Genomic DNA, 21,213 nt, shown 5'->3' with positions numbered 1-21,213 from the left:
CAGAACAAAGAGTGGTTCGTGAACGCAGCACTCTTCGTTTATATTAAATATTAAGTATTAAGTATTTGAAACGCTTGCTTTAAACTAATATACATGTACTAGCATATGCACTAGATACTATTTAGAATATAAATATTAAAAGATAAACTTCCCTATTTAGGATCATCGGGATATATTTTAAATAGTTTATTCATATTTTTTGCTTTATTGAAATAAAACACGTCCTTTATAAATATGTTCATACAAAACAAATAAATTAAAAATGTTAAAGAAGTTATTTTCTATCTGCTACCGTTTTTAACTCTTTTTTTCCCAAGTTGGGGCACAATATCTCCTAATATTTCTAAAGATATCCATATACATTTTTATTTTTATTTTATATCCATATAAACAAAGGATTAAAAGAATATGCATATATTACACATATCCTTATAATAATTAAACAGAATATGATATAACATAACATGATATAGTAAGTAAGTAATTTTTATTTATATAGCACTTTTCCAGACCAGGGTCACAAAGCGCTTAAACAATCAAAACAATATTCAATAAAGTATATACTTTAAAGTAGATGTACATGTTTTGACAGCTACAAATATAGCAGACACAGGTACATCTTTGAGAGATGTTGTAAATGTATATGAACAGAGGCGAGAAAAAGAAAACACAAAAAAAACAGTTGTTTAAGGGACTCTTAGAATGCAGCACAACTTGGGACTTTTTTTCATAATTAGTCAAAAGTACCCAACAATATAAGGTATATAAATATATAAGTAACTTAGATAATATATGATTTTGTGTGTGACAGGATAATTACATGGAAAAAAGCTTTGAAAACAACAATAGTTGTTACTTTTGGATATTAAAAAGCAAAACTTAGAAACCGAGCTGGATTGACGATGGGGTTTCATTACATATTTAAAAAATGAAATAAAAACAGAAATATCAATGACAGGCAGTGGCCATTAATATGACCAGATACGAGTTCAATAAATAAACAGAATGGTGGGAAAGTATTTTTTATTGATTAAATTTTGGTGCAGTTGCATAGAAGAAGAGGTACAAAGACGTTCATTCTGTTACAGTAACAGGAGTCAAATTAGTCTCTAATTGTATGTTCATGTCAATCATGAGGGGAGTTGAGAACCGAACGGGGTAAAAAGTCTCCAAACAGCAAAGGAGATTTGAACCATTTCTTGAACACAAGTGTAAATTCAGAATTTAATAACTATGTTTCGGATCGCAGTGAACAAGTGGCTTCGTCAGTCCTGGACATCAAAGTAGTCAATGACAGGTTCTTCCTTCACCAGCTTGGACCAGTTGCTCGCAGGAGCCGACCTAAAGAAAACAGTGAAAAAGTGAAAAAAGGATCAAATGTCAGTCGACCTAGAAATGACACAAGTTAGCTGAAATATATGCATAATATTATGGCATAATTAGGGTCTTTTCATTGTCCTAAATTATCTTTTATTTTTGATCTAATGCTATAAATGCTTTTATTTTAAATGCATTTATTGAGATTCTTGGTCGCAAATACGTATTTATTATGATAATTACATCGTTACAGTTGTTATTGTTTTTCATCAATTATCTGTACCTTCGTTCTGACTTGCAATTTGAGTTATTATTTCAATAATAAATACAATTTAATGGAATAATGAAAAAATCTTGATTTATCATTCTTGGGATGTTGTTGACGGATATACACAACACATCGCAATATAAGCTCAATATCTATTAATATAATAAATAACTATCAAATTAAAGATGGAAAAATTAAGAATTAAAGTGATGAACAGGAATTTTGTGTTTTCGGTGAGTAAACCTTTTTACTTTAAACTAATTACTACCGTTTAAATTATGCAGAATTCATGTCTAGATGTGTTCTGTGTTAAATAATCAATTTTTATTTGATTCTTTTAAAGTTACTTTGCTTCCATTATATCATTTCTTGTGCATGACTTTGTGGATTTTTTTACATCAAAACTATATTTGACTCAACCTTCGCCCCACAGAAGACCTACTTGCTGCTGTGCTGTTTGATGTGTGCGATGGGAGCAGGAGCCCTCGTTGTCGTCTCTCGTTCGATCAGCGACGTCAGGGTGGATTTGGGACACGTGGACTTGCCTCTGTTGATGCCAGAGAGACGACACGAAGGTTGGACTCGTCGGCTCGGCGGGAGGATGAGCTACTACTGTACCTCTGGGCCGTGATGACGACGTTCCGCTTGGGCTCGCTGTCGTAGGAGACGCTCTCCACGCCGTAGACCTCGGCCAGCTCGTGGATGATCCTGCGGTGATCTCGGTTCATGGGCTGGAAGCAGTGACTTCTTTTGGGCTGTTTGCCCTGCACAAGATCAAACGTGGTCAAATATACATGCACACTTATTGACACCCGGATGGTTTTATGGTAGTATGGCTTTATTATCTGGCATTTAATAAGTTTCCATCATACTGCTCCCATTTTTCTTTTTTTATATCTTCTTTCTTTCTGCAACCTCACAACAGTCATAGGATCCAATGACCAGTTGTATCATTTTAACTGCCGACAACATGATAATTAAGTCATTAGTTACAACATAAAAGAACACATGACTCACATCAAAGATAACATGACATAGATGAAGTCAGTTTTATGAAACGTCAGTAATAAAAAAACAAAATAATGCAAATCAAGTGAAATAAGTATGAATAAGAGGCAGAAATGTGTTTTTCTCTCTTTCTATCTCTGAAAACATCTTATTACAGTTTCATTTTACTCAAATGGTTTAAATACAGCTCAAATGGTTCAATAACAGTTGAAAATGGTTCGATTACAGTTGAACTAGTTTGATTACAGTTGAAAATCATTTGATTACATTTGAAAATAGTTTGATTACAGTTGAAAATGGTTCGATTACATTTGAAAATGATTTGATTACAGTTGAAAATAGTTTGATTACAGTTGAAAATTATTTGATTACATTTGAAAATAGTTTGATTACAGTTGAAAATGGTTCGATTACATTTGAAAATGATTTGATTACAGTTGAAAATAGTTTGATTACAGTTGAAAATGATTTAATTACATTTGAAAATGGTTCGATTACAGTTGAAAACCTAGTGATGTTCTGATGGAGCTTCAAGAAACAGTGTCATGTTGTTTCAGATCAGTAGGTGGCGCCATCAGTTTAAAAATGATGTGATGGTTCATTAGAACGTTTGTTCAAAACAAAGGAAAAAAGTGCAGAGGTGCCATCTAGTGGACTCTGAAAATAATGACACTGCTTCATGAAGCTTCATCGGCACATCACTAATAAAACCTGTAAATATACTGTAATGTAAAGGACTAGTTGATATTTAATGAAATAAACAAAAAATAATAGTAATAACAGTGTAAGAAATAATACAGTTGTGTGAACATTGTTGTTATTACCGAGCTGTCAGCTACTGAATCTGTCAAAGCAGACGTGCACAAACAAAACTCCTTCCATCACCTTGTTGGCGAGCTCCACGACATTCTTTATCTCCTTCTCCACGTCTGAGACGAACCTCGGGTCTTTTCTGAAAGACAGCGACCAATGTAAGTGAGCGCAGACGTCCTAGTGGAGGGGAGGGGAAGTGCTTGAGACAGACCTGGCGTCCTCTTTCAGGCTATTGCTGTAGACGGAGGTGGAGCGAATGTTGAAAGGGTCTGAAGACGGGTCGATGTCCAACGCCATTGCCAGCTGCTTGTTTCGTTCAAGTGCGGCACAATCCTGGTCACAATCAAGCCTGAAAAGAAAACAATATGAAAGTTAACTTTTTGATGGGAAATGACTGATGACAGATATTTTCGTACTGTTTGAGATTTTTCTTTTGCAGTTTGACTTCCCCATCCCCCCCAGTGCTCTGTCCACAAATAAATAATACACACATAGAAATGTAATATATTAGCCTTTAACAGCATTAACTAGCTGCTTAATAACTCACCCACCTCTCAGAATTCTGGCTAATATTACCAACTCAAATACAGAAGACGTGGAGCTAACTTGACACAATAAGCACACAAAAAATATAAAATAAAATAGTAGTAGTTTATAATTTTTGGGGGGTGGCTTGAACCTTCCCACCCAGATTGCAGCCAATTCAATAAATGTCATGACAAAAAAGTAATGCTTTGGTTTTCAAGGAACAATCCGGGCAGAGCGGGTTGGGCATATGAAGTAAACATCATTTGAAGATCACCTACCCTACCTTTAAGACGTTTATGTTTGATCACCTTTGATTTTCCTGATTTTACAGAAGCCTATGACGATCTATTCAGAAATGGGGTTATAGTTGTTCTCTAAATATGGTCATTTGAGTGCAATAGAAGCAAACTCCCACAAGTGGCAGAACTATACATTCATTCATTTTCTGTGTCGCTTGTTCGCTTATGGGGGGAACCTATCCCAGTGTCATTGGGTGAACGCGAGAAACACTCTGGACAAGACGCCAGTCTGTCGCAGGAAACACAAAGACACACAACCATTCACACACACACTCATACCTATGGACATTTTCCCCAAATTCGCAATAGTCCCCTGTATGATTTTGGACTGTGGGAGGAAACCGGAGTGCCCGGAGTAAACCCGCCAAACACAGGGAGAACATACAAACTCCTGCGCCACCGTGCGCCCCAGCACTACACAAAGTCAGTAGAATCACGTCAACGACGACTCATATCCACCTCGTCTGTTTGATCTCTTTCTTGGCCAGCAGTGGGCCGATGTCCATGGAGTCTCCCAGCTGCATGTCAGACAGTTTGCTGGCCATGGCGATGGCTGCATGTCTGCAGAGACAAGATATCAATGTAATAAAGCAACAACAAGTTTTTAACCAGGAAGATAAAACCAAAAAAAAAATGACACAACATGCACACACAGAAAAATGGCGAAACAAAGATTTTTGCAGTAACACAATTCCGACAATGGGGGAGCCAGAAACACTTTTTAGATACTACAGATTGGGTCTTGAATAAAATAAAAGACAAGATCAGTTAAACTGGAACTCACTTCTGGTATGAACTGGCAGCGTCTGGGCACAACACGGCTTCCTTTTTCCGACCACAACTGCACTGCAGCATCATCTATGAAGACAAAGGTTAGATACAAGTATTAATTTCATACAAAATGAACTTTTTAATATTATTTAATTGTAGTTTGTTAAGTATTTAATACAGTACAGATGATTGTCACAGCTTGTTTTCGTAATCTTCTCGTTTAATTTAATGTCTGGTCGACTAAAGGTTCATTTGTTAGGGAAATATAAGGATAAAAAGAGAAAAAGGGTTGATAACTAACCATTTTAAATAATAATAACGACATTACTTCTTACATCAATAGCTATAAAATAGTAATGAAACGTTTAGGCCTTCCATGTTTCTTTCTGTAAGTCACATGACACACACAGGAGCAAGTACTTGATTTCAATCCAGTCATTTAAATGCAAGACGTTGAACGTTGTGTTCGTGTTAGGAACCTTTTTGTGAACATGAAGAACGCTATGCTAAACTTTGAATTCGTTTTTTATTAGTCAGTATAACAATCAGTGGGTGAAATATTCTGGAATGCTCTCAGACTATTCTAAGCCATTCGAGAGTCCAGGTCACCATAGCAACCTCAGATGATAGAAGCGTAATAGAACTACTGACTCAAGTACTAACAAAAAAAACTTGAAAATGGACGAATATAAAAAGGATACTAGAGAGTGTCTGCTCAACTTGTACTCCATGTATTTCTGTGTTTCTACCTTAGCAGTACAGGTGGAGCGAGGACATTCCTGTCCACTGTGACACGGGGCCGAGCAGGGGTGACCACAGTCCGGACGGGCCAGTGTGCAGAGCTGCCGGCAGCCGCCCTCGGTCAAGCACTCCCCCTTGTGGCAGATCCGTTTGCAGCGGTGGATTTGACAGGGCAGGACGTTGTTGCACGTCAGGCCGCAGGAGATGTCTTGAATGTGACAGGCGATGTTGCTGCGTTGCTGCCAGTTGGAGATAAAGAGAGTACAGTCAAAAATGGTTTGAATATAAGGTTTTTGTTCAGTTGAGAATTGTTTGAATACAGTCTTGGTTCCGTTTTTCAATTATTTTGAGAGTCATTGTATTTTAGTCTTTTATTCTTTACTGACATATGTTGTGTTTAGAACAGTGGCAATGAAAGTTTCTGATTCAATATTTCAGTTGGAAATTGAAATTAAACCATCCTCTTCTGTATTCAAACCTTTTTGTAACTGTAATCGAAGAGTTTGAAATGTCTTGATTATAGTAGAAAATGGTTTAAATAAAGTTGAAAACGATTTGATTAAAATTGGAAATGGTTTGATAATAGTTGTAATTGTTTGATTAGTTAAAATAGTTTGATTATAATGGAAAATAGTTTGATTAAAGTTGAGAATTGTTTGGATAAAGTATAGAATAGTTTGATTAAAGTTGAAAATGGTTTGATTAAAGTTTAAAGTTGTTTGAATAAAGTATAAAATAGTTTGAATAAAGTTGAAAAGGGTTTTATTATAGTGCAAATTGTTTAAATAAAGTTGAAAATAGTTTGATAATAGTTTAAATAGTTTGACAAAAGTTCAAATTGTTTGATTAAAGTTGGAAGTTGTTTGAAAAAAGATGAAAATTGTTTGATTAAAGTTGAAAGTTGTTTGAATAAAGTTGAAATTTCATTACATTCGAAAAGGTTTTCTTTCAATTGGATAAAGCAGGAAAAATTTCAGGTGGAGGTTACCTCGTGTTTCCCCATACACCACTTCTGAGTGAGGTAGGCGCAGGGTGGACACTTGTCATCGCTGTGGCAGTTGTGAAACACTGAAACCAAAAAAGGAATTAATCAAAGAAATACCGATTGATATATATATATATTTGGGCAGTGATGTATGTTACCCGGGTGTTCACATGCGTGTCTCCGGCTACATGGGTTATGACACTCAGGGGGTCTCGTGCCACAGGGGATCGGAGGGTAAAGTACTGTGGCCCCGCAGTGACATGTCAGCTCCTCAAAACCTTAAAAAACATGACTTTTATTTTCAAGTCATTTAGACGCTTCTTAGGGTTTCGTCTGCGTGCGACTCACTTGACTGCCAACAGTGTTCACAGTTTCCACGGTGACAAGGCTCCTCACAGCGATGCAGGCCACAGTCCAGCTTGTGGCCGCAGATAACGGAGCACTTGTGATCAAAAATCTGAATGGAGAGAGAAGGAAACCAATGAGTCCAAGAAAGATATAACATAAAGGCGAGTTTTATAAGTGCATTCTTTTTATTTTAACTTCTTTCAGCTCGTGTATGGTGTCTTCAGAGTTTCTACAGCTTCAAAACATTACTTTCTAAAACTGTTTTCAATGTTTATTTTAACAAAAAATTAAACATCAATTTCTAAAAACTTTCCTTAGCTCCCATCATGCTAATTTTTAATGAAGAAAAGTGTTGGTTGGACAATCAGATCTCATGGAATTCACCATGAGTCCCAAGTTGCTACATGAACACCAACATTTGTTTAAAGTTTACGAGATATGTTGAGAGTTTAAATGAACATGACTTACTTATTATTTGTAGGTATTCCTTAGACTTGATTAAGAAAATAAAAAAACATTTTTATCCCAATTATGGCCTTTTAAGATTAATCATTTTAATACATCAATCATCAATTAATTTCAAGACTTTAAAAGGATCGTCAGGAAGCCTGAATTAAAGATTAGGAAGGTCTATTTTTGTCTAAAGTGTAAACCTTAACTCCCACTAATGGCGCCTTCAAGTATGTTCTAATTTAATACAACATTGTAATTGTGCATTAGTTGCACACATATAGCAGACACAAAGTTTCAAATGAGATTAGATTAGACAGACTTTACTAATACCTCTGGAGATCTACTTCAGGAAATAAGATTAAATGCTGGAACTGATGAACAGAAACTTAATTTTTACTAGTTAAAAACACATATTATTATTGTTGTTACTAAAAATAAAAGCTGTGTAGTTTTTCTAATTGAAGAAGCTATAATGCATAACAGGCAACAACATGAATAATATCAGACACAAAACATACAGTAATAATAGCAACTTAACCAATCACTGCTGACAATAAACCAACTGAATGGACTTTAAAGAGATTTTGTTCAGAAAAAACAAGTATAAGCACCAAATTAAACCCCTCAACATTGACTGTTATTGGAGGAAACTCACCACACAACACAACTCGCCACACTTGTGTCTCCCACACGAGCGTTTCTTGTTGCAGCGCTTCTGGCAGGTGAAGACGAAATCTCCTGGAACAATATCGTTATTATTCTAGTTCTTGCACTTTAGCTTCTTCAGGCTCACCTTCATTCTGGATCAAGGCACATGGAACCTCCTGTTTATAAAAGAAAAATGATGTTGAAGTTCTGGAAGGAGGAAATCTGGTCAAGCCTGCTTTCATTCACCTTCATGTTGGCTCCACATCTGCACCTGATGGTGGAGGTCCGAGAACACGGGCCACAGGTGCCCTCGTGACATTCCTTCTCACACAGATGGATGACGTCTAGAGCAGGATTGTCAACACAAGACACTTACAGTGATGGAGACGCATTATACTTCCAAAGACACAAAGTCCACAAACATCTCGATCTCTCACCGTCGGAGCCGCAGACGAGAGGTTTGTTACACGTCTTCCCACACGAGGGGATTAAATCAGAGCAGCTCTTTCGTTCCGAGTAGCCAAGATCCAGGAGTTTAGTTAGTGGCGTTTGACCGCATGGACAGGACTTGACGATGCTGGGGGAGCGAGGGCAGGACTCACACTGGCCGCGGTGACAAGGCTGCTGGCATGTGTGAGTCTGGCAGTTCAACAACCTGGGAATACCGAACTCAAGTCAGGTGTGTCCTGGTGGACGAATCGACACTTTGCGTCAACTTACTTTCCACACAGACTTTCACAAGAGAATCGACCCTCAGCGTCTTCTTTGCGTTTGTCGCACACGACCTCCCGGGTGGTGACGCCACAGAAGCAAACTGGAAATGCAACAAACACACACATCAGCTTTCTTAACCTCCGCCAAGCCCTCATTATATGGGTGTAAGAAATTATCGATACACTAAAAATATCTTCACTTTTTCTTCATGATACTGTAATTAAAAAACACAGCATCAATAATTTAAAAAATAATTATAGATACACACTTTTTTTGGCTTTCAAATCCAATTTTATTTCATTATCGTTCATTTATGGTTTATATTTCAATAAAGTGAAATTAAATCAATTTATTTTTATTGAAAATAAATTGTAAATATTCATGCCATTAGGGTTAGTGTTAGTATCCTGTCTTGAAGTACTCAGACAGATCCTATATTGTATTCTTGTCCCTTTGTCTTAAAATGATATCTAAAATGTTAGGCCAGGTTTAATGGCGTCCAAAAAACTTGATCTATATAATAGTATAATATAATAAAAGAAATAATAGATCTAGATTAGTTTAATTGTGGATTTATCAAAGTAGATCAGTGACATCAGAATATTGAAAAGTGGAATTTAACCTTTAATTATGAAACCTTTATTGAAGTTGTTGACATTTATTATTGAACATATTTTAATATATTTAATTGAAGCGTTTAATTATTATTTGAACAATTCAAGTTCTTAAATTATTCAATTCAATTATTTGTATATTGAAAGGTTGAATTTGCTTTTTTATTCAATTCTATAAAACTGACATCTTTATATTTAATTAAAAAGTCTCAGAATTTAAAAATAGTCAATAAGAAAAATGTGTTTTTGGATTATTGGAAAAAGAGTTTGATATAATACATGCGTTTTGATTATTAATTAAAAAATTTACCAATTCGACCTCTCGATATAGAAATTATTATATTTAATTTTTAAAACAAATAATGAAATGCTAAAATAAACTATTGATATTTTAGTTAAATTAAATATAAATACCATTCAATATTCCGATGGGAAATATATATATATAGTTCAACATTGGTTTGGCTTTAATAAATAAAGAACAGACTTCAGTTCTTACCTTGCTGAACTTGCAGCTGACAGGACTGACACGCCCCGCTGTGACACACCTCCGCACAGGTGTGAGTGCCGCAGTTGAGTAACCGGCCACAGGTGTTTTCACACCTGAGCACAGTTGACTGACCGCAGCGCACCGGCTGACTTCAAACCACAACACAAACCACAACAATGAGAGAACACCCGAGGAAAAGCGGCGAGAGTTTTTAAATACCTGATTTTGCCGCAGACGCAGGACTTGGTGATGGTGGCCGGGCACTGTGGACAAGGACCAGGATGACACAAGCTAGAGACGAGAGAAGACAACGATCATACGTCGGATCACACGGTTCGTGGGTTCACGGTCTGATGTACATGTTACAGGGATGGTTGCAGTCGTCGCCGCCTCGCTTCTTCCCGCACATGTCGCCGCAGCTGTGCGGTATCTCACTGCGCTGCCACTCCGGGTTCGTCACCTTACCTGCCGTGGAAACAGAGAAGCTTTTGAAAGAGAGAAACACGTTTATTTCATTCATCTTTTAATAGTGTGAGAAAACATGATATGATGGAGAAAGAAAGATACAACAGAAACACTGGTGTGTGTAAGTGTAACTACCACAGAAGCAGGTATAGGACGTCGGGCGTTTAGGTGCCACATTCTGGCAGGCAGGACAGCGCCACCCTTCAGTCGTATCTGGAAATAGTGGAATTAGAATTTATATTATGCAAATGATACTTAAAAAAATAACAAATCATCTATGTTAGTGTTTATAAGAATTTTCATAGTCTTTGTTTTATTTTTTCTGAAATTAAAATTTAAAAAACAAATAATTAGGTGTTTATACTGTCACGATAAGTCAATACGTGTCACGGTACAGAGACAACTATACGTTATAATTCAATACATTTCAATACTGTAGGAATAAGAAAACATTTGTACTATTGTCTGAGTAATTGGCTCTATTGTTGCAGAAATTACAGACCACATGACTCTTGACAAAATTGTAATTACTTTCACTTGTTGTCGCCAAGATCTCTCAGGATTAAATGGCGCCCTTAGCTGCAAAGGAATTAATGACTGCTGCCACCTAGCGGCTAGAGGCTTAATTGCAACACAAAAAATGAACAAATGCCGTGAATATTTGCAAGTTAATTGATTTCTTCTTATATTTTTAAGAATATTACTTTATACACACTTTATTTAATAATAACACATACACAAACTATGATAAAGTTAGAATATAATGAGAAAAATATCTCCCTCTATATATAGTTAATAATCAATAGGGTGCTACTGAATATTGATACAATATTATGAGAAAGATATATTGCGATGTTTAAGTATACAAGTATTTTCGTACACCCCTAAATGGATCAAAAACCTTCAAGACTAATCAATACTCAAGGTGAAAGTACACCAGGTTACTGTGTAATTTAGAAAAAGACTTGTTGGGGTTTATAAAAGGAAGTAAGGGTTTTAAAGTTTAAATGCATCTCATCTGTTTTACACTTAACAAATCTGATTCAAGTTTCATCTCATGAGGGCAGCATGTGGTCCGTCAAGCTCTACTTTTTCCAATTCAATTGAGAGTGAAAGGTCTAGAAATCCTTTTGTCATACCTGCTGGTTGTTTTCCAGCAGTGTTTTGGGAGATAGAAAACAGCAAAGGAATGCTTTGGAAAAAAAATGTTGTTCCTGTTGTGTACCAATTTAAGTACTGTGTTTTTCCCAATAAAGTTTCCAAGAAAGGTTTTCCAGCGTGTACACCGTGCCATCATTTGTTAGACATACTTGAGGTCATAAAACCTCATTGAAAAGGTTTACCTTCCGCCTGGGAGGCCGGGGATCGAGCCCACTTCTTGATGCAGTTTAGGTGGAAGACGTGGAAGCAGCTCTGGCAGCTCCACACTGGAGCCATGAGCTTGATGGCGTCACAACACACCATGCACTCGTACTTCTCCTCGGACAATTGTTCGATCAGACATCCTGCACAGAGATCGGAGCTTTCAGGACTTAGACTTAGACTAGCTCTCTGATTAAAAACCATCTTGTTTTCTTCTGTTTGTTTCAAAACATACATGCTTTTGACGAGGATAAAATCTCCATCTACTTCCAATTTGTTGGATGTTCTTTAATTTTTTTTTAACTTTTTCATTTAAAAAATAGAAGTTTTAATCTTAAAAATATTAAAATGATTACCAAAAAAACAAGTGTAAAGATTTAGAAGAGTCAATTCATTTAACAGGATGCATCATATACATGTTCATTTACTCCTTGAGAAAATGTAAATCTGTCTTGTGACTTTTCATAAGACTTTTACCTGTCTGGGTCTCTTTGCTTTCGTGGATCTTCTCCCGGGACCTCTGACCAGGTCTCTGGTGTTGAGGTCGCCTCGGTCCTCTTGAGCGAAAACAATCCTGACGTCCAGATCCATTAAAGGGTCTGTTAGTCGGACATGGAGTGCCCTGACCTCTGACCTCCTGCTCCGGGAACATCTCCGAGTCCTGAGGTCTGGGTGGTTTGATAGGTCCATGTCTTCGTTTGGTTTGACGTTCCACTTGGTAGTCAGGGTTACTGCGACTCCTCTGGAGCATTTCCTTCTCATGATGGTCTGTTTTATTGTCCTGTAGATGCTGATCATCTTTAGTTCTGGTGTTCACCTGCAGGTGATGCGCTTTCCCTCTCCTCGAATCATGGTTGAACCTCTTCGGCTTTTTAACGTCTCGATCCTCGTTCGTTTCCTCGTATTTTCCTGCCTCCCTCCTCCAGGTCGGCCCGTCGGATACAGCCGCGTTGGCTTCTTGGTTTTGCGGCAACTCCGCCAGTCCAGGCCTTTGCCCCCTGGGTCGTTCAAAACTGCCAAATCTATCTCCACCTCTCCTTCCTCCACCACGCCTCCTCGCCCCCGAGTCACCCGGGGGAGGAGCATAAACTACATGTGGATAATTTTGGTTAAAAGTGGGTTGGAAGCCCTGAGAGAAGTAACCTGGCGGTTGGGAGTGTTCAAAACTGTTAAAGCTCCTGTTGTTGTTGTTGTTGTTCCTTGGGTGACCTCTTCTGGATTTGTATGGATGTTGTTTCCTAGAAGACGAACCTTCGGGCCCAAGGTCAGGTGGATCTGTCAGGCAGAAAGAATCACAACGATCTATTAGAGAATAAAATCTTCATATGGATCCATGTATTTTACTAATGTTTGAGCATTATCTTGAGTAAAACCTTACAGCAAATACAGAAGATTGAAATAAACGAGAAACGGAAACAGAAATCTGTAAGAGAAACGCAACTTATTTAAGTGATGAATAAAGAAAATACTTGTCTTCCATCTTCACAAAGGTTGTTATTCCTTTTTCTAGAATTAGGTTATCTAGACATTATCATGGCAGTAGATGTCATTTTGAATTATTCAATCATTTCTAGATTTCACTGTAAAGAATAAAAAAAAACCTCTGCTACACCTACCACAGTATTTACTTGCATTATAAATCAGTGTGTGACCAGGTCAATAAAAACAGGTAAAACATTATGCATTATTGAAGTGAACTTTTGAACTGTTTGGTATATATTGACAGATGACGCATTAAACGCGTGTCGTGTGACGACATGAGTCACACATTCCAACCTCAAATAACTTTAGTCCATTGTTTACGATATTTTACAGAAGCTAATGACAGCTAGCTCACAGAGTAGCCACCGCACAGTAGAAGCTAGCTCGAGTAAGCTAGCGACATGTGTTGGCTTCATTCAAAGGTTTAACACAATGTTAGAGATAAATATGATGCAAAATCTCTTTTAATATGTTATCGGCGATGTTACCTGAGAAGCCTTCAGCCATTCAGTCACAGTTGGGACACTTCTCTGCCCCACGCAAGTTCAGCCACACCAAGATATTTACTAGACGATGACGATGAAGTAAACACGGAGCTAACTCACAAATGACTAGTTAAGAAAGTTAAGTTTGGTGGTTAAAAATTAGACGATCGCTCCCAAAACACTTGACAACAACCTGCCTTCTACTCTGGCGCTACAATGCTAACGGAGGCGAGGTGGTGATCGCTACACTTCCGGATCTGCTTTTCAGAATAAATGAATATAACGGAAGCGAGAATTTCATCCGACTACTTCAAATACAGGATTTTTTTTTAATCCTCTCGAAATGCCAAACGATAGACGAATATAGTTTATTTGATAATTTGATAATTCTTTAAATACGGTGTAGAAAAAAAAAACTTAATGGGATAAGCATTTTCCAATGAAAGCACAAGATGGCGCTTTTTATTTGCGTTTGGTCCATTGCGGGTCTAGAATAACATACTTGTCAAAATAGATCTCCAAATAATAATAATAATAATTAATAAAGTAATAACAATTTTAATTTAATAAATAAGATGTTCACTATGTCTTCATTTGGTGCATTTCTCCTTAAAGATGCTTTCTCAAACATTATGACTCAACCCTTTCCCCCCCAAAATTCCTTATCACACAAAAACATCTTCAAAAAGGAGATGTGACTCAGCCACATACAAGAGGTTTTGTTGATGTGTTGAAACTTTTGGTTTATGATGATAGATAACAATTGTATTACAAGCTGATAAGTACATATTTATAATTGTTTTCTGTCGACACAACTCTTGATTTAAACCACATACTCTTTGAATGTGATCTTAAAACGTTGGAAAACGTCCATGTTTTAGGAAGATATCATTATATTAAGTCAACATGGGCATTTAAAGTAGCTATAGTTTGAGGATGTTTTTGGATATTGTGAGCAGGGGATGAACCCTGTCTGAGATCTTATTAAGGGTTTATGTGTAGCTCCGTCAGTGATTCTGACTAGATCTGCTTCTGCTTGATACCTAGATGAGTCTGGACCAGGAACATCTCCAGTGGAACCCGCAGAGGAACCAGACAAACCCTGGATCAGACGCAGTTACAAATGAAAGAATGACACATTCCTGGCCAGCCTTCCAATCTATAACATCATATGAGGTGTATTGCAAATGATAGCTGTGAATGTGAATCATATTGATGTCAACAACAAAGACAACAAAGAAAAGCCATAATTCTGTTCCAAGTTGGTTGTTGTTTTCATGGAGACACTAACAGCTTTCGCTGCAGTTGGATCACGCATGCGCACTAGGGTCTTATCGCGTCAGTGGGTGGGAGAGAAAATCGTCAAGCTTCTTACGACCGTAAACCATTTACGGGTAAAACCATCACTATTCTTTTCAAAATAAAACCACCGAGCGTTGAATGTTTCGTGTGCTTTTCTAAGAGGAGCACCACTAGCCCGAGGTTAATGAATGACATTTTTGGTTTCTTAATTGTTAGATGTGATATCAAAGGCAAACGTTTTAATGGAATTAGAAACAGGCAAAAAAAACGTTACATTTCCCAAACCTCACGCACTCGCGCTTTAGTTTTATTTTGAAACCACTTCCCGGATGTTGCTTCCCTCCTCCCCCTCTCCAGCTTGTCTCCACTCTTCGGACGGGAGAGAGTGGCGGTGCGAGTCTGCGGCAGCCCTTTTTTTTCGCCTTAAAAAAAAAACAATTGATCGACGAGCGAAAATCCGAGAGAGGAGCGACTTTGCCGCACAAGGAAGGGAAGTTCGGACATGAGCAGGGCGGCCGGCGGACTACCATACACCCGCGAGCAGGAGGCGAGAACGGGCGGAGAGTTTGAACGCAACATCTGTAGAGCATAATGTGGTCATCCGCGCCTCGCGCCTCTCCCGCGAGCCTCAGTTAGTCGGACACGAGCTCTTAGATGCGTCTCTTCTCCTCTCTCGTCACACCGAGATCCTAGACCTCCGTCCAATGGCCCCTGGGGGACAGTGAAGTCCACGAAGAAGAGACACGTCTTTATCATCTCCATAGTTGTTTTTTTTTTCTTCTTTTTCTTCCCTCCCCCGTTTTTCTCAGCAGCTTCATTTCCTTTTCGTCTCGTTCTCCACCTTCTTACATGGTCTGCTCCTCCTAAAGTGTTCCCGTCGACGACCCCCCCACTAGCGCGAGGATGCCGGATCAGATCTCGGTGTCCGAGTTCCTCTCGGAGACGACAGAGGATTACAATTCTCCCACCACGTCCAGCTTCACCACCAGACTGCAGAGCTGCAGGAACACCGTCAACGTGCTGGAGGAGGTGAGTGACGACACACATCTTCTTTTTTAAAAAAAACTAAATCCACCATTTATTTATTTTGACGTCACGACCCATCGGTCACCTGTTGATGTCGCGTCATTTTCCAAGGTGAACTTGACTTGCTGCAGGTCTTTGCTCGCCCAAGACAAGAGAGAGAGAGAGGGGGGAGTGGGTGTCTTTATGGAAAAGAGGAATAAAAGGATGTGCACTCAGGCCTGCAGCCATCCTCCTATGTTCACTCTTACATAACTGCCAGCATCTCCTCACACGCTGCACCGCCGTGAGTGACAGGCAGGAAGCCCCGCCCACTGGCTGATGGAGGATTACACAGATTTATGACGGCAGTCTTGTTTTTCTTTTTTTTAAACTGATCAACTCACTTTTACGTGACGCAGCTCTGTCACCTTGGATTATCCCTGTGCTGTGTCTAAGCAGGTCAGGCAGGTGGGCTTCCCTGCCCCCCCCCCATCCCTCCCAAACCCACCAATGTCATCTTCCATTGGCATCTATTCAGTCCAGATTAAGTGGAGCATCAAACCAAGGGAGGCTCACACACACCTTCACCGTGTCCTGTTAGCACCGAAACGTGACCTGGTTTTTTTCCATCTCCCGTAGTTTGGGAATGAAGTGACGTCACAGTGTTATCACATTGATGCTGCTGCTGCTGCTGCTGCTGCAGCGACTGTTATGAATAGTTTATAAACATCACTGCAGCCATGTTGCACTGCTGGTTAAGAGGGACTTACCTAGTAATGAGAGGCGTGACCAACTTCATCTCACAAGAAGACAACATTTTTTTCAGTCCAAGTCACAGTCCGATCAGTACATACTGGCAAGAGTCTGTCGATGCGATACGTATCATAATACGCTGACAACAATGCAATATATTGTGTTAGGAACAAAGATATATTTGTAGTATTGTTCATAATGTTTTTTTTTTTTTTTGTTTGGAACAAAAAAAATGGCCAAACTCCATCTTATCAAAATAACTGCTGGAGTCGACTGTATCCTCCTGTCCTCAGTCATCGCAGGGATGTCGCTGGGACGTAATGACTTCCGCCATCTCGTGGCTGGAATTTGAATTGCAACACAAACATGAAGTGCTGTGAATATTTGTATGTTAAATGTAAAAATGAAATGATTTTACACACACCTTTTTGGAACTATAAACAACATAATTGATACAGTGCTCATGGAGATTGATAAAGTATCGTGAGAAGTAACTGATATTTTCTAATACCCCTAAATATATATATTTTTAAATGTACAACACAGCATCTAATAATTAGAAAAATGGTGCTGTGTGAGGCCTCAAAAGGGAAAACAAGTAAGAAAGTAATCACTCTTTTACACCTTGACATACCTTGTTGTTGTTTTTTACAAGCAATTACTTTCCATTTTCTTTTTCCTGATTTATTTTTTAATTCATAATATCTTAATTCGAGCTCTTCTTGAAAAAAGTCTGTTTAATAATGTTGTACTGACATCATAGGTCATGATATTGACATCCCTTGTGTGTGGCCTAGTTTTTTGTGAGCGTGGAGTGTGAATTAGTGTTTTAATGTTTTTGCTGAAAGTGACTTGGCAGCCCAGGTTTGGCTCAGGAGTTCGACACATGTGAATACTAAAATCTCCCCATTTATCTGTCTAAATAATGGCCTGTGTGCCAAATTTGGCCTGCATAGTCATTTTATGTGACCCACTAAAAATTCCCCAAAGTATTTCAAGTTCACCTAAATGAGCTTTGATGCATTTGATGTATCCCTGTGTTGTCATTTTACATACCATTTTCTAGCAAACTTGGATCTTAAATGGAAATTATTTCATATATGGCTTTTGAGAGACACTAGATAAGCTCATTTCTTGTTTATGGATCGCAAATAACAACATTTCCAATGTAAACAAATGTACACATTTTATGTAGTCATCAACAGTACTTTAGAAGTTGTATCTGTTCCTAAAAAAATGATATAGTTCTGCTATTGGCTACATACAGAAATTGGATCATAAAGTTTTAATCTACCTTTATACATCCTCACTTCCTGCTTTAAAAAATGCTTTTTTCATTAATACTCCTTATCACTTCTGTTGCAGTTTAAACACATTACTAGTTTGGGTTTGACCTCTGAACCCATAGCTATGGTTGTGTCAATGAGAGGAAACGGTTGGAAGAGATGTGGTTGGCAGTTTTGGCCATTAGTGGGTCTGGAACTGCAGCTATTTTAACATTAGCTGCTGAAAAAATTGCTGCTGTTTTCCAAGATGCTCTTTATCTACGAAGGGTTGTTGCTATTGTAAACTAGCTGGTCAGATGCTTGACTAGCCATTATTGTTGAGTTCATCTTATTTAGCTGTTGTAGCTAATAATGTTCTCTAAAGTTGCTTATAGGTCTTAATGGGCACTTCTGGCACTAATGTATTTGCTTAACGTAGCTTCAGTGCTTTCTTAAAATGCAGTGTTTGCATTTATGATGCAATTTGAGTTGCAATATAGCCTCATTGATTATTTATTTTTTTACATAGTAAAGTGGCCTTTGATGTGGTTCCATGAGTTTAAAGATGGTACATTATTGCTAGCGCTGCAGAATGGCATTAAATTAAAGGTAATAATACAAAAATAAAATGCATTTCATAATAAATGCCAGTGAAGGTAAGATACCAAAAAGTCAATACCGGTTTGGTCGGCTTTTCATAGTTGAAATCCATAAAAAGAATAGATATGTCTTATGTCTTGTATATTTAAATAAAACATGCAGACACCTGTTGAAGCTGTACTGTAGATCAACTGATTTAAAAAAAGAGGTACAAGTAGAAAGAGATTTCAAAATCAAAGCGGAAGCGTTTGTGAAGTAATAATGTTGATGTGGCTAACTTGCTTCTGAGCCAGTTCCATTTATATCTGCGACGTTCTTATGTTTCCCATCATACACTGTGTGGTAATACATGCATTTCTTTATGGTTTTTGTCTGAATTGGCAAACATTTAGTACCTTAACTCCTTATATACAACATCCATGGACCAAATATGTCTTTTCTATGCATCTTCAATAAAAGAACAAACTACTTTGAATCATAAAACATGAATTGTTACAGTAGTTTACCATCTACTGAAATAAATATTTGATGCATCCAATGAGGCGGCGATGAATACACAACAATCCTGACACGAAATAGTTACCTTTTGTACAATACGTTTTTTTTATTTAGTCATTTATCACTTTGACGTTTAGAATTTACCACTTAATTCCTTCGTACAAAAATCAATTATTTTTACTCGTACAGCTATTGAAGCGTGTTTATTTTTACACCGGAGCAGAGTGCGTCTGCTGACTGTAACAAGGGAAAGGCTCTCGTCGTGAATCACCTCTCTGGCTCTGCGCCGCCCAACCCAGAGACTGCAGCACCAGCATAAACCAAAAACATCTGTTGGAAGGACGGCCATGTGCGCCCGGGCTTCTGGAATTTTTTTGCAGAGATCACATGACAAGGAAGAGCCAGCAACATGCCCTTCAAGAGTTTAGACAAAGGAAAGACACCTCGCAAAGCGAAGACGATCTGCAGCGACTTGGGGGAAAACGCCCATTACGTGCAGGCCGTGGCATCTCACCGTTAGATTAGTGGTTTTACCTTAAATGCCCTGTTTAACTATGCACCGACATGTACGGGCTAATGATGGACGCCTTAAAAGTTACTTAAGCTATGCTGTCACAACAGTTGTGAAACTGATTTTGGTTACGGATCTGAAAGGAACTTTGTAAAAAAAAAATTCCGAAAGTGCTCTTCAGTTGATGGACCTAAGTTTGTAACGCCTCTCAAAGAAAATCCTGCACAGTTGTAGCACCAAAGGTTCTTGGCTGTGAAGTACCTGTCGGTGATGATGATTATCTCTATGTTTTGAGTCATTATCGCATCAAGAAGATACACAGCTTGTGTCAAACCTCAGGGCCACTTGCCAAATCCAGTCTGCCAAGTAGTTGTAAGTGGCTAATATTAAAAAGAGGAAAGTAGACGTCAACAAACAAACGAAAAAAAGTAACAATTGAAAGTTCAAGTGCAAAGCAGATTGTGTAATGTATTTTTCCGCCTACAAAGCGCACCGGATTATAAGGCACGATATCAATAAATACATTAAGTGCAGTAGGACTAATAACATGGGGAGTAATACCATATTGCCTCACTGTGGTACTTCATAGCTTGCCAAAAATGTGACAGATTTTCTAGCACCCTGTACCAAGTAAAATGGATTCAATGTCACGAAATTCCAACACAAAGTTAACCGGACTATAGGACGCCCTACCATTGTTGAGAAAAGGAAAGGGTTTTAAAGTAAATATGATAGTGGAACGTTAAAATGCAAAGAAATCAGTCCAGTGTAACTGTGTACTGTATTTAGGTGCACCAGATTATGAGGCCGCATATCAACGAACAAGGTATTTTTATGCATACAAGGCTCGCTTGCATAGTAATTCCAGGGCGCCTCTCGTAGTAAGTCCACAGCACCCTGCAGAGTAATACTGTGGCGCCTCCCGAAGTAATACCGTGACGACTCATGGAGTATTTCCACACGGAATATTTTAAGCACCCTGTAGGCGTACTGGGTTAAAAGGGCCACTGTTGATTTTATTTTTATTTTTTTGAGAAAATTGAATGGGTTGCAAAAATTTGGTTCACAGCAATAAATCTGTAAGTATGAAGGTAATGTTTTCCTTGCTGGGAAATTCACAATGTCATTACTATCTGCTGTTATTGATGATCCTGTTGTCCAATATTATATTTGCTTATTTTGCGACACTTTAATCATCATCATTCCGAAGGAAACGTTACCATGGTAGCAGATCTGCTGAGCCACAGCTTCTCTTCCCGAAACTTGCAACGTCCCTCATTTCCTGACTATTTTGACAAACTGAATAATGCAGAGTAACCTGGTAAATATTTAATGCTGTAACCCGAGGGACGGAGGGAGAAGCTGACCGCGGGAGTGCCGTCAGCCTTCGGTGCATCGCCAGGAGTCGCTAAGGAAAAAAAACAGTTGTTCCATAACGCCCTGATTTAACGTGACATGGTCATTATTGATCTGTGCTTAAGGACACGA

At 38.3% G+C, this 21,213-nt stretch overlaps 2 protein-coding genes across 8 annotated transcripts in view; one reads left to right on the top strand and one right to left on the bottom strand.

Moving 5' to 3' along the window:
* Nucleotides 1-1,006: 1,006 nt before the first annotated feature.
* Nucleotides 1,007-14,003, bottom strand: nfx1 (nuclear transcription factor, X-box binding 1). Its single transcript, XM_087789219.1, has 23 exons — nucleotides 13,795-14,003; nucleotides 12,302-13,099; nucleotides 11,806-11,967; nucleotides 10,598-10,675; nucleotides 10,357-10,462; nucleotides 10,217-10,288; nucleotides 10,007-10,146; nucleotides 8,900-8,993; nucleotides 8,617-8,834; nucleotides 8,426-8,523; nucleotides 8,325-8,355; nucleotides 8,187-8,269; nucleotides 7,079-7,187; nucleotides 6,889-7,008; nucleotides 6,734-6,813; nucleotides 5,754-5,984; nucleotides 5,018-5,091; nucleotides 4,693-4,794; nucleotides 3,618-3,755; nucleotides 3,479-3,545; nucleotides 2,204-2,349; nucleotides 2,028-2,132; nucleotides 1,007-1,341 (listed from the first exon to the last, which is right to left on the bottom strand). Exons 1-23 carry the CDS (start codon nucleotides 13,811-13,813, stop codon nucleotides 1,266-1,268), a joined length of 3,147 nt encoding a protein of 1,048 aa, XP_087645345.1. The 5' UTR covers nucleotides 13,814-14,003; the 3' UTR covers nucleotides 1,007-1,265.
* Nucleotides 14,004-15,467: 1,464 nt separating this feature from the next.
* The window catches only part of asap1b (ArfGAP with SH3 domain, ankyrin repeat and PH domain 1b), a 65,680-nt gene continuing 59,934 nt past the window's right edge, over nucleotides 15,468-21,213 (top strand). For 5 of the 7 annotated variants that reach the window (XM_087789217.1, XM_087789216.1, XM_087789212.1 and 2 more), the window contains exon 1: nucleotides 15,469-16,122. In XM_087789217.1, the coding sequence (XP_087645343.1) occupies nucleotides 15,997-16,122 (126 nt within the window). In that variant the 5' untranslated portion in view covers nucleotides 15,469-15,996. Of the gene's footprint in view, nucleotides 16,123-21,213 lie in introns of all 7 variants that reach the window. The other 2 variants (XM_087789213.1, XM_087789211.1) reach the window with 1 other exon arrangement.

Source organism: Callionymus lyra, chromosome 4 (genome assembly GCF_982586985.1).
Source record: "Callionymus lyra chromosome 4, fCalLyr1.hap1.1, whole genome shotgun sequence".
NCBI lineage: Eukaryota > Metazoa > Chordata > Actinopteri > Syngnathiformes > Callionymidae > Callionymus > Callionymus lyra.
The sequence above is the reverse complement of the archived record's forward strand: the minus strand, read 5'-3'. Positions and strand labels throughout refer to the sequence as shown.

Bases quoted from the DNA above. Each gene is read 5' to 3' on its own strand.
- nfx1 (XM_087789219.1), bottom strand. The intron at 8,524-8,616 runs GTGAGAGATCGA...ATCCTGCTCTAG, and splicing joins TCTCGTCTGCGGCTCCGACG to ACGTCATCCATCTGTGTGAG. The intron at 8,356-8,425 runs GTGAATGAAAGC...TTTTATAAACAG, and splicing joins GATGTGGAGCCAACATGAAG to GAGGTTCCATGTGCCTTGAT.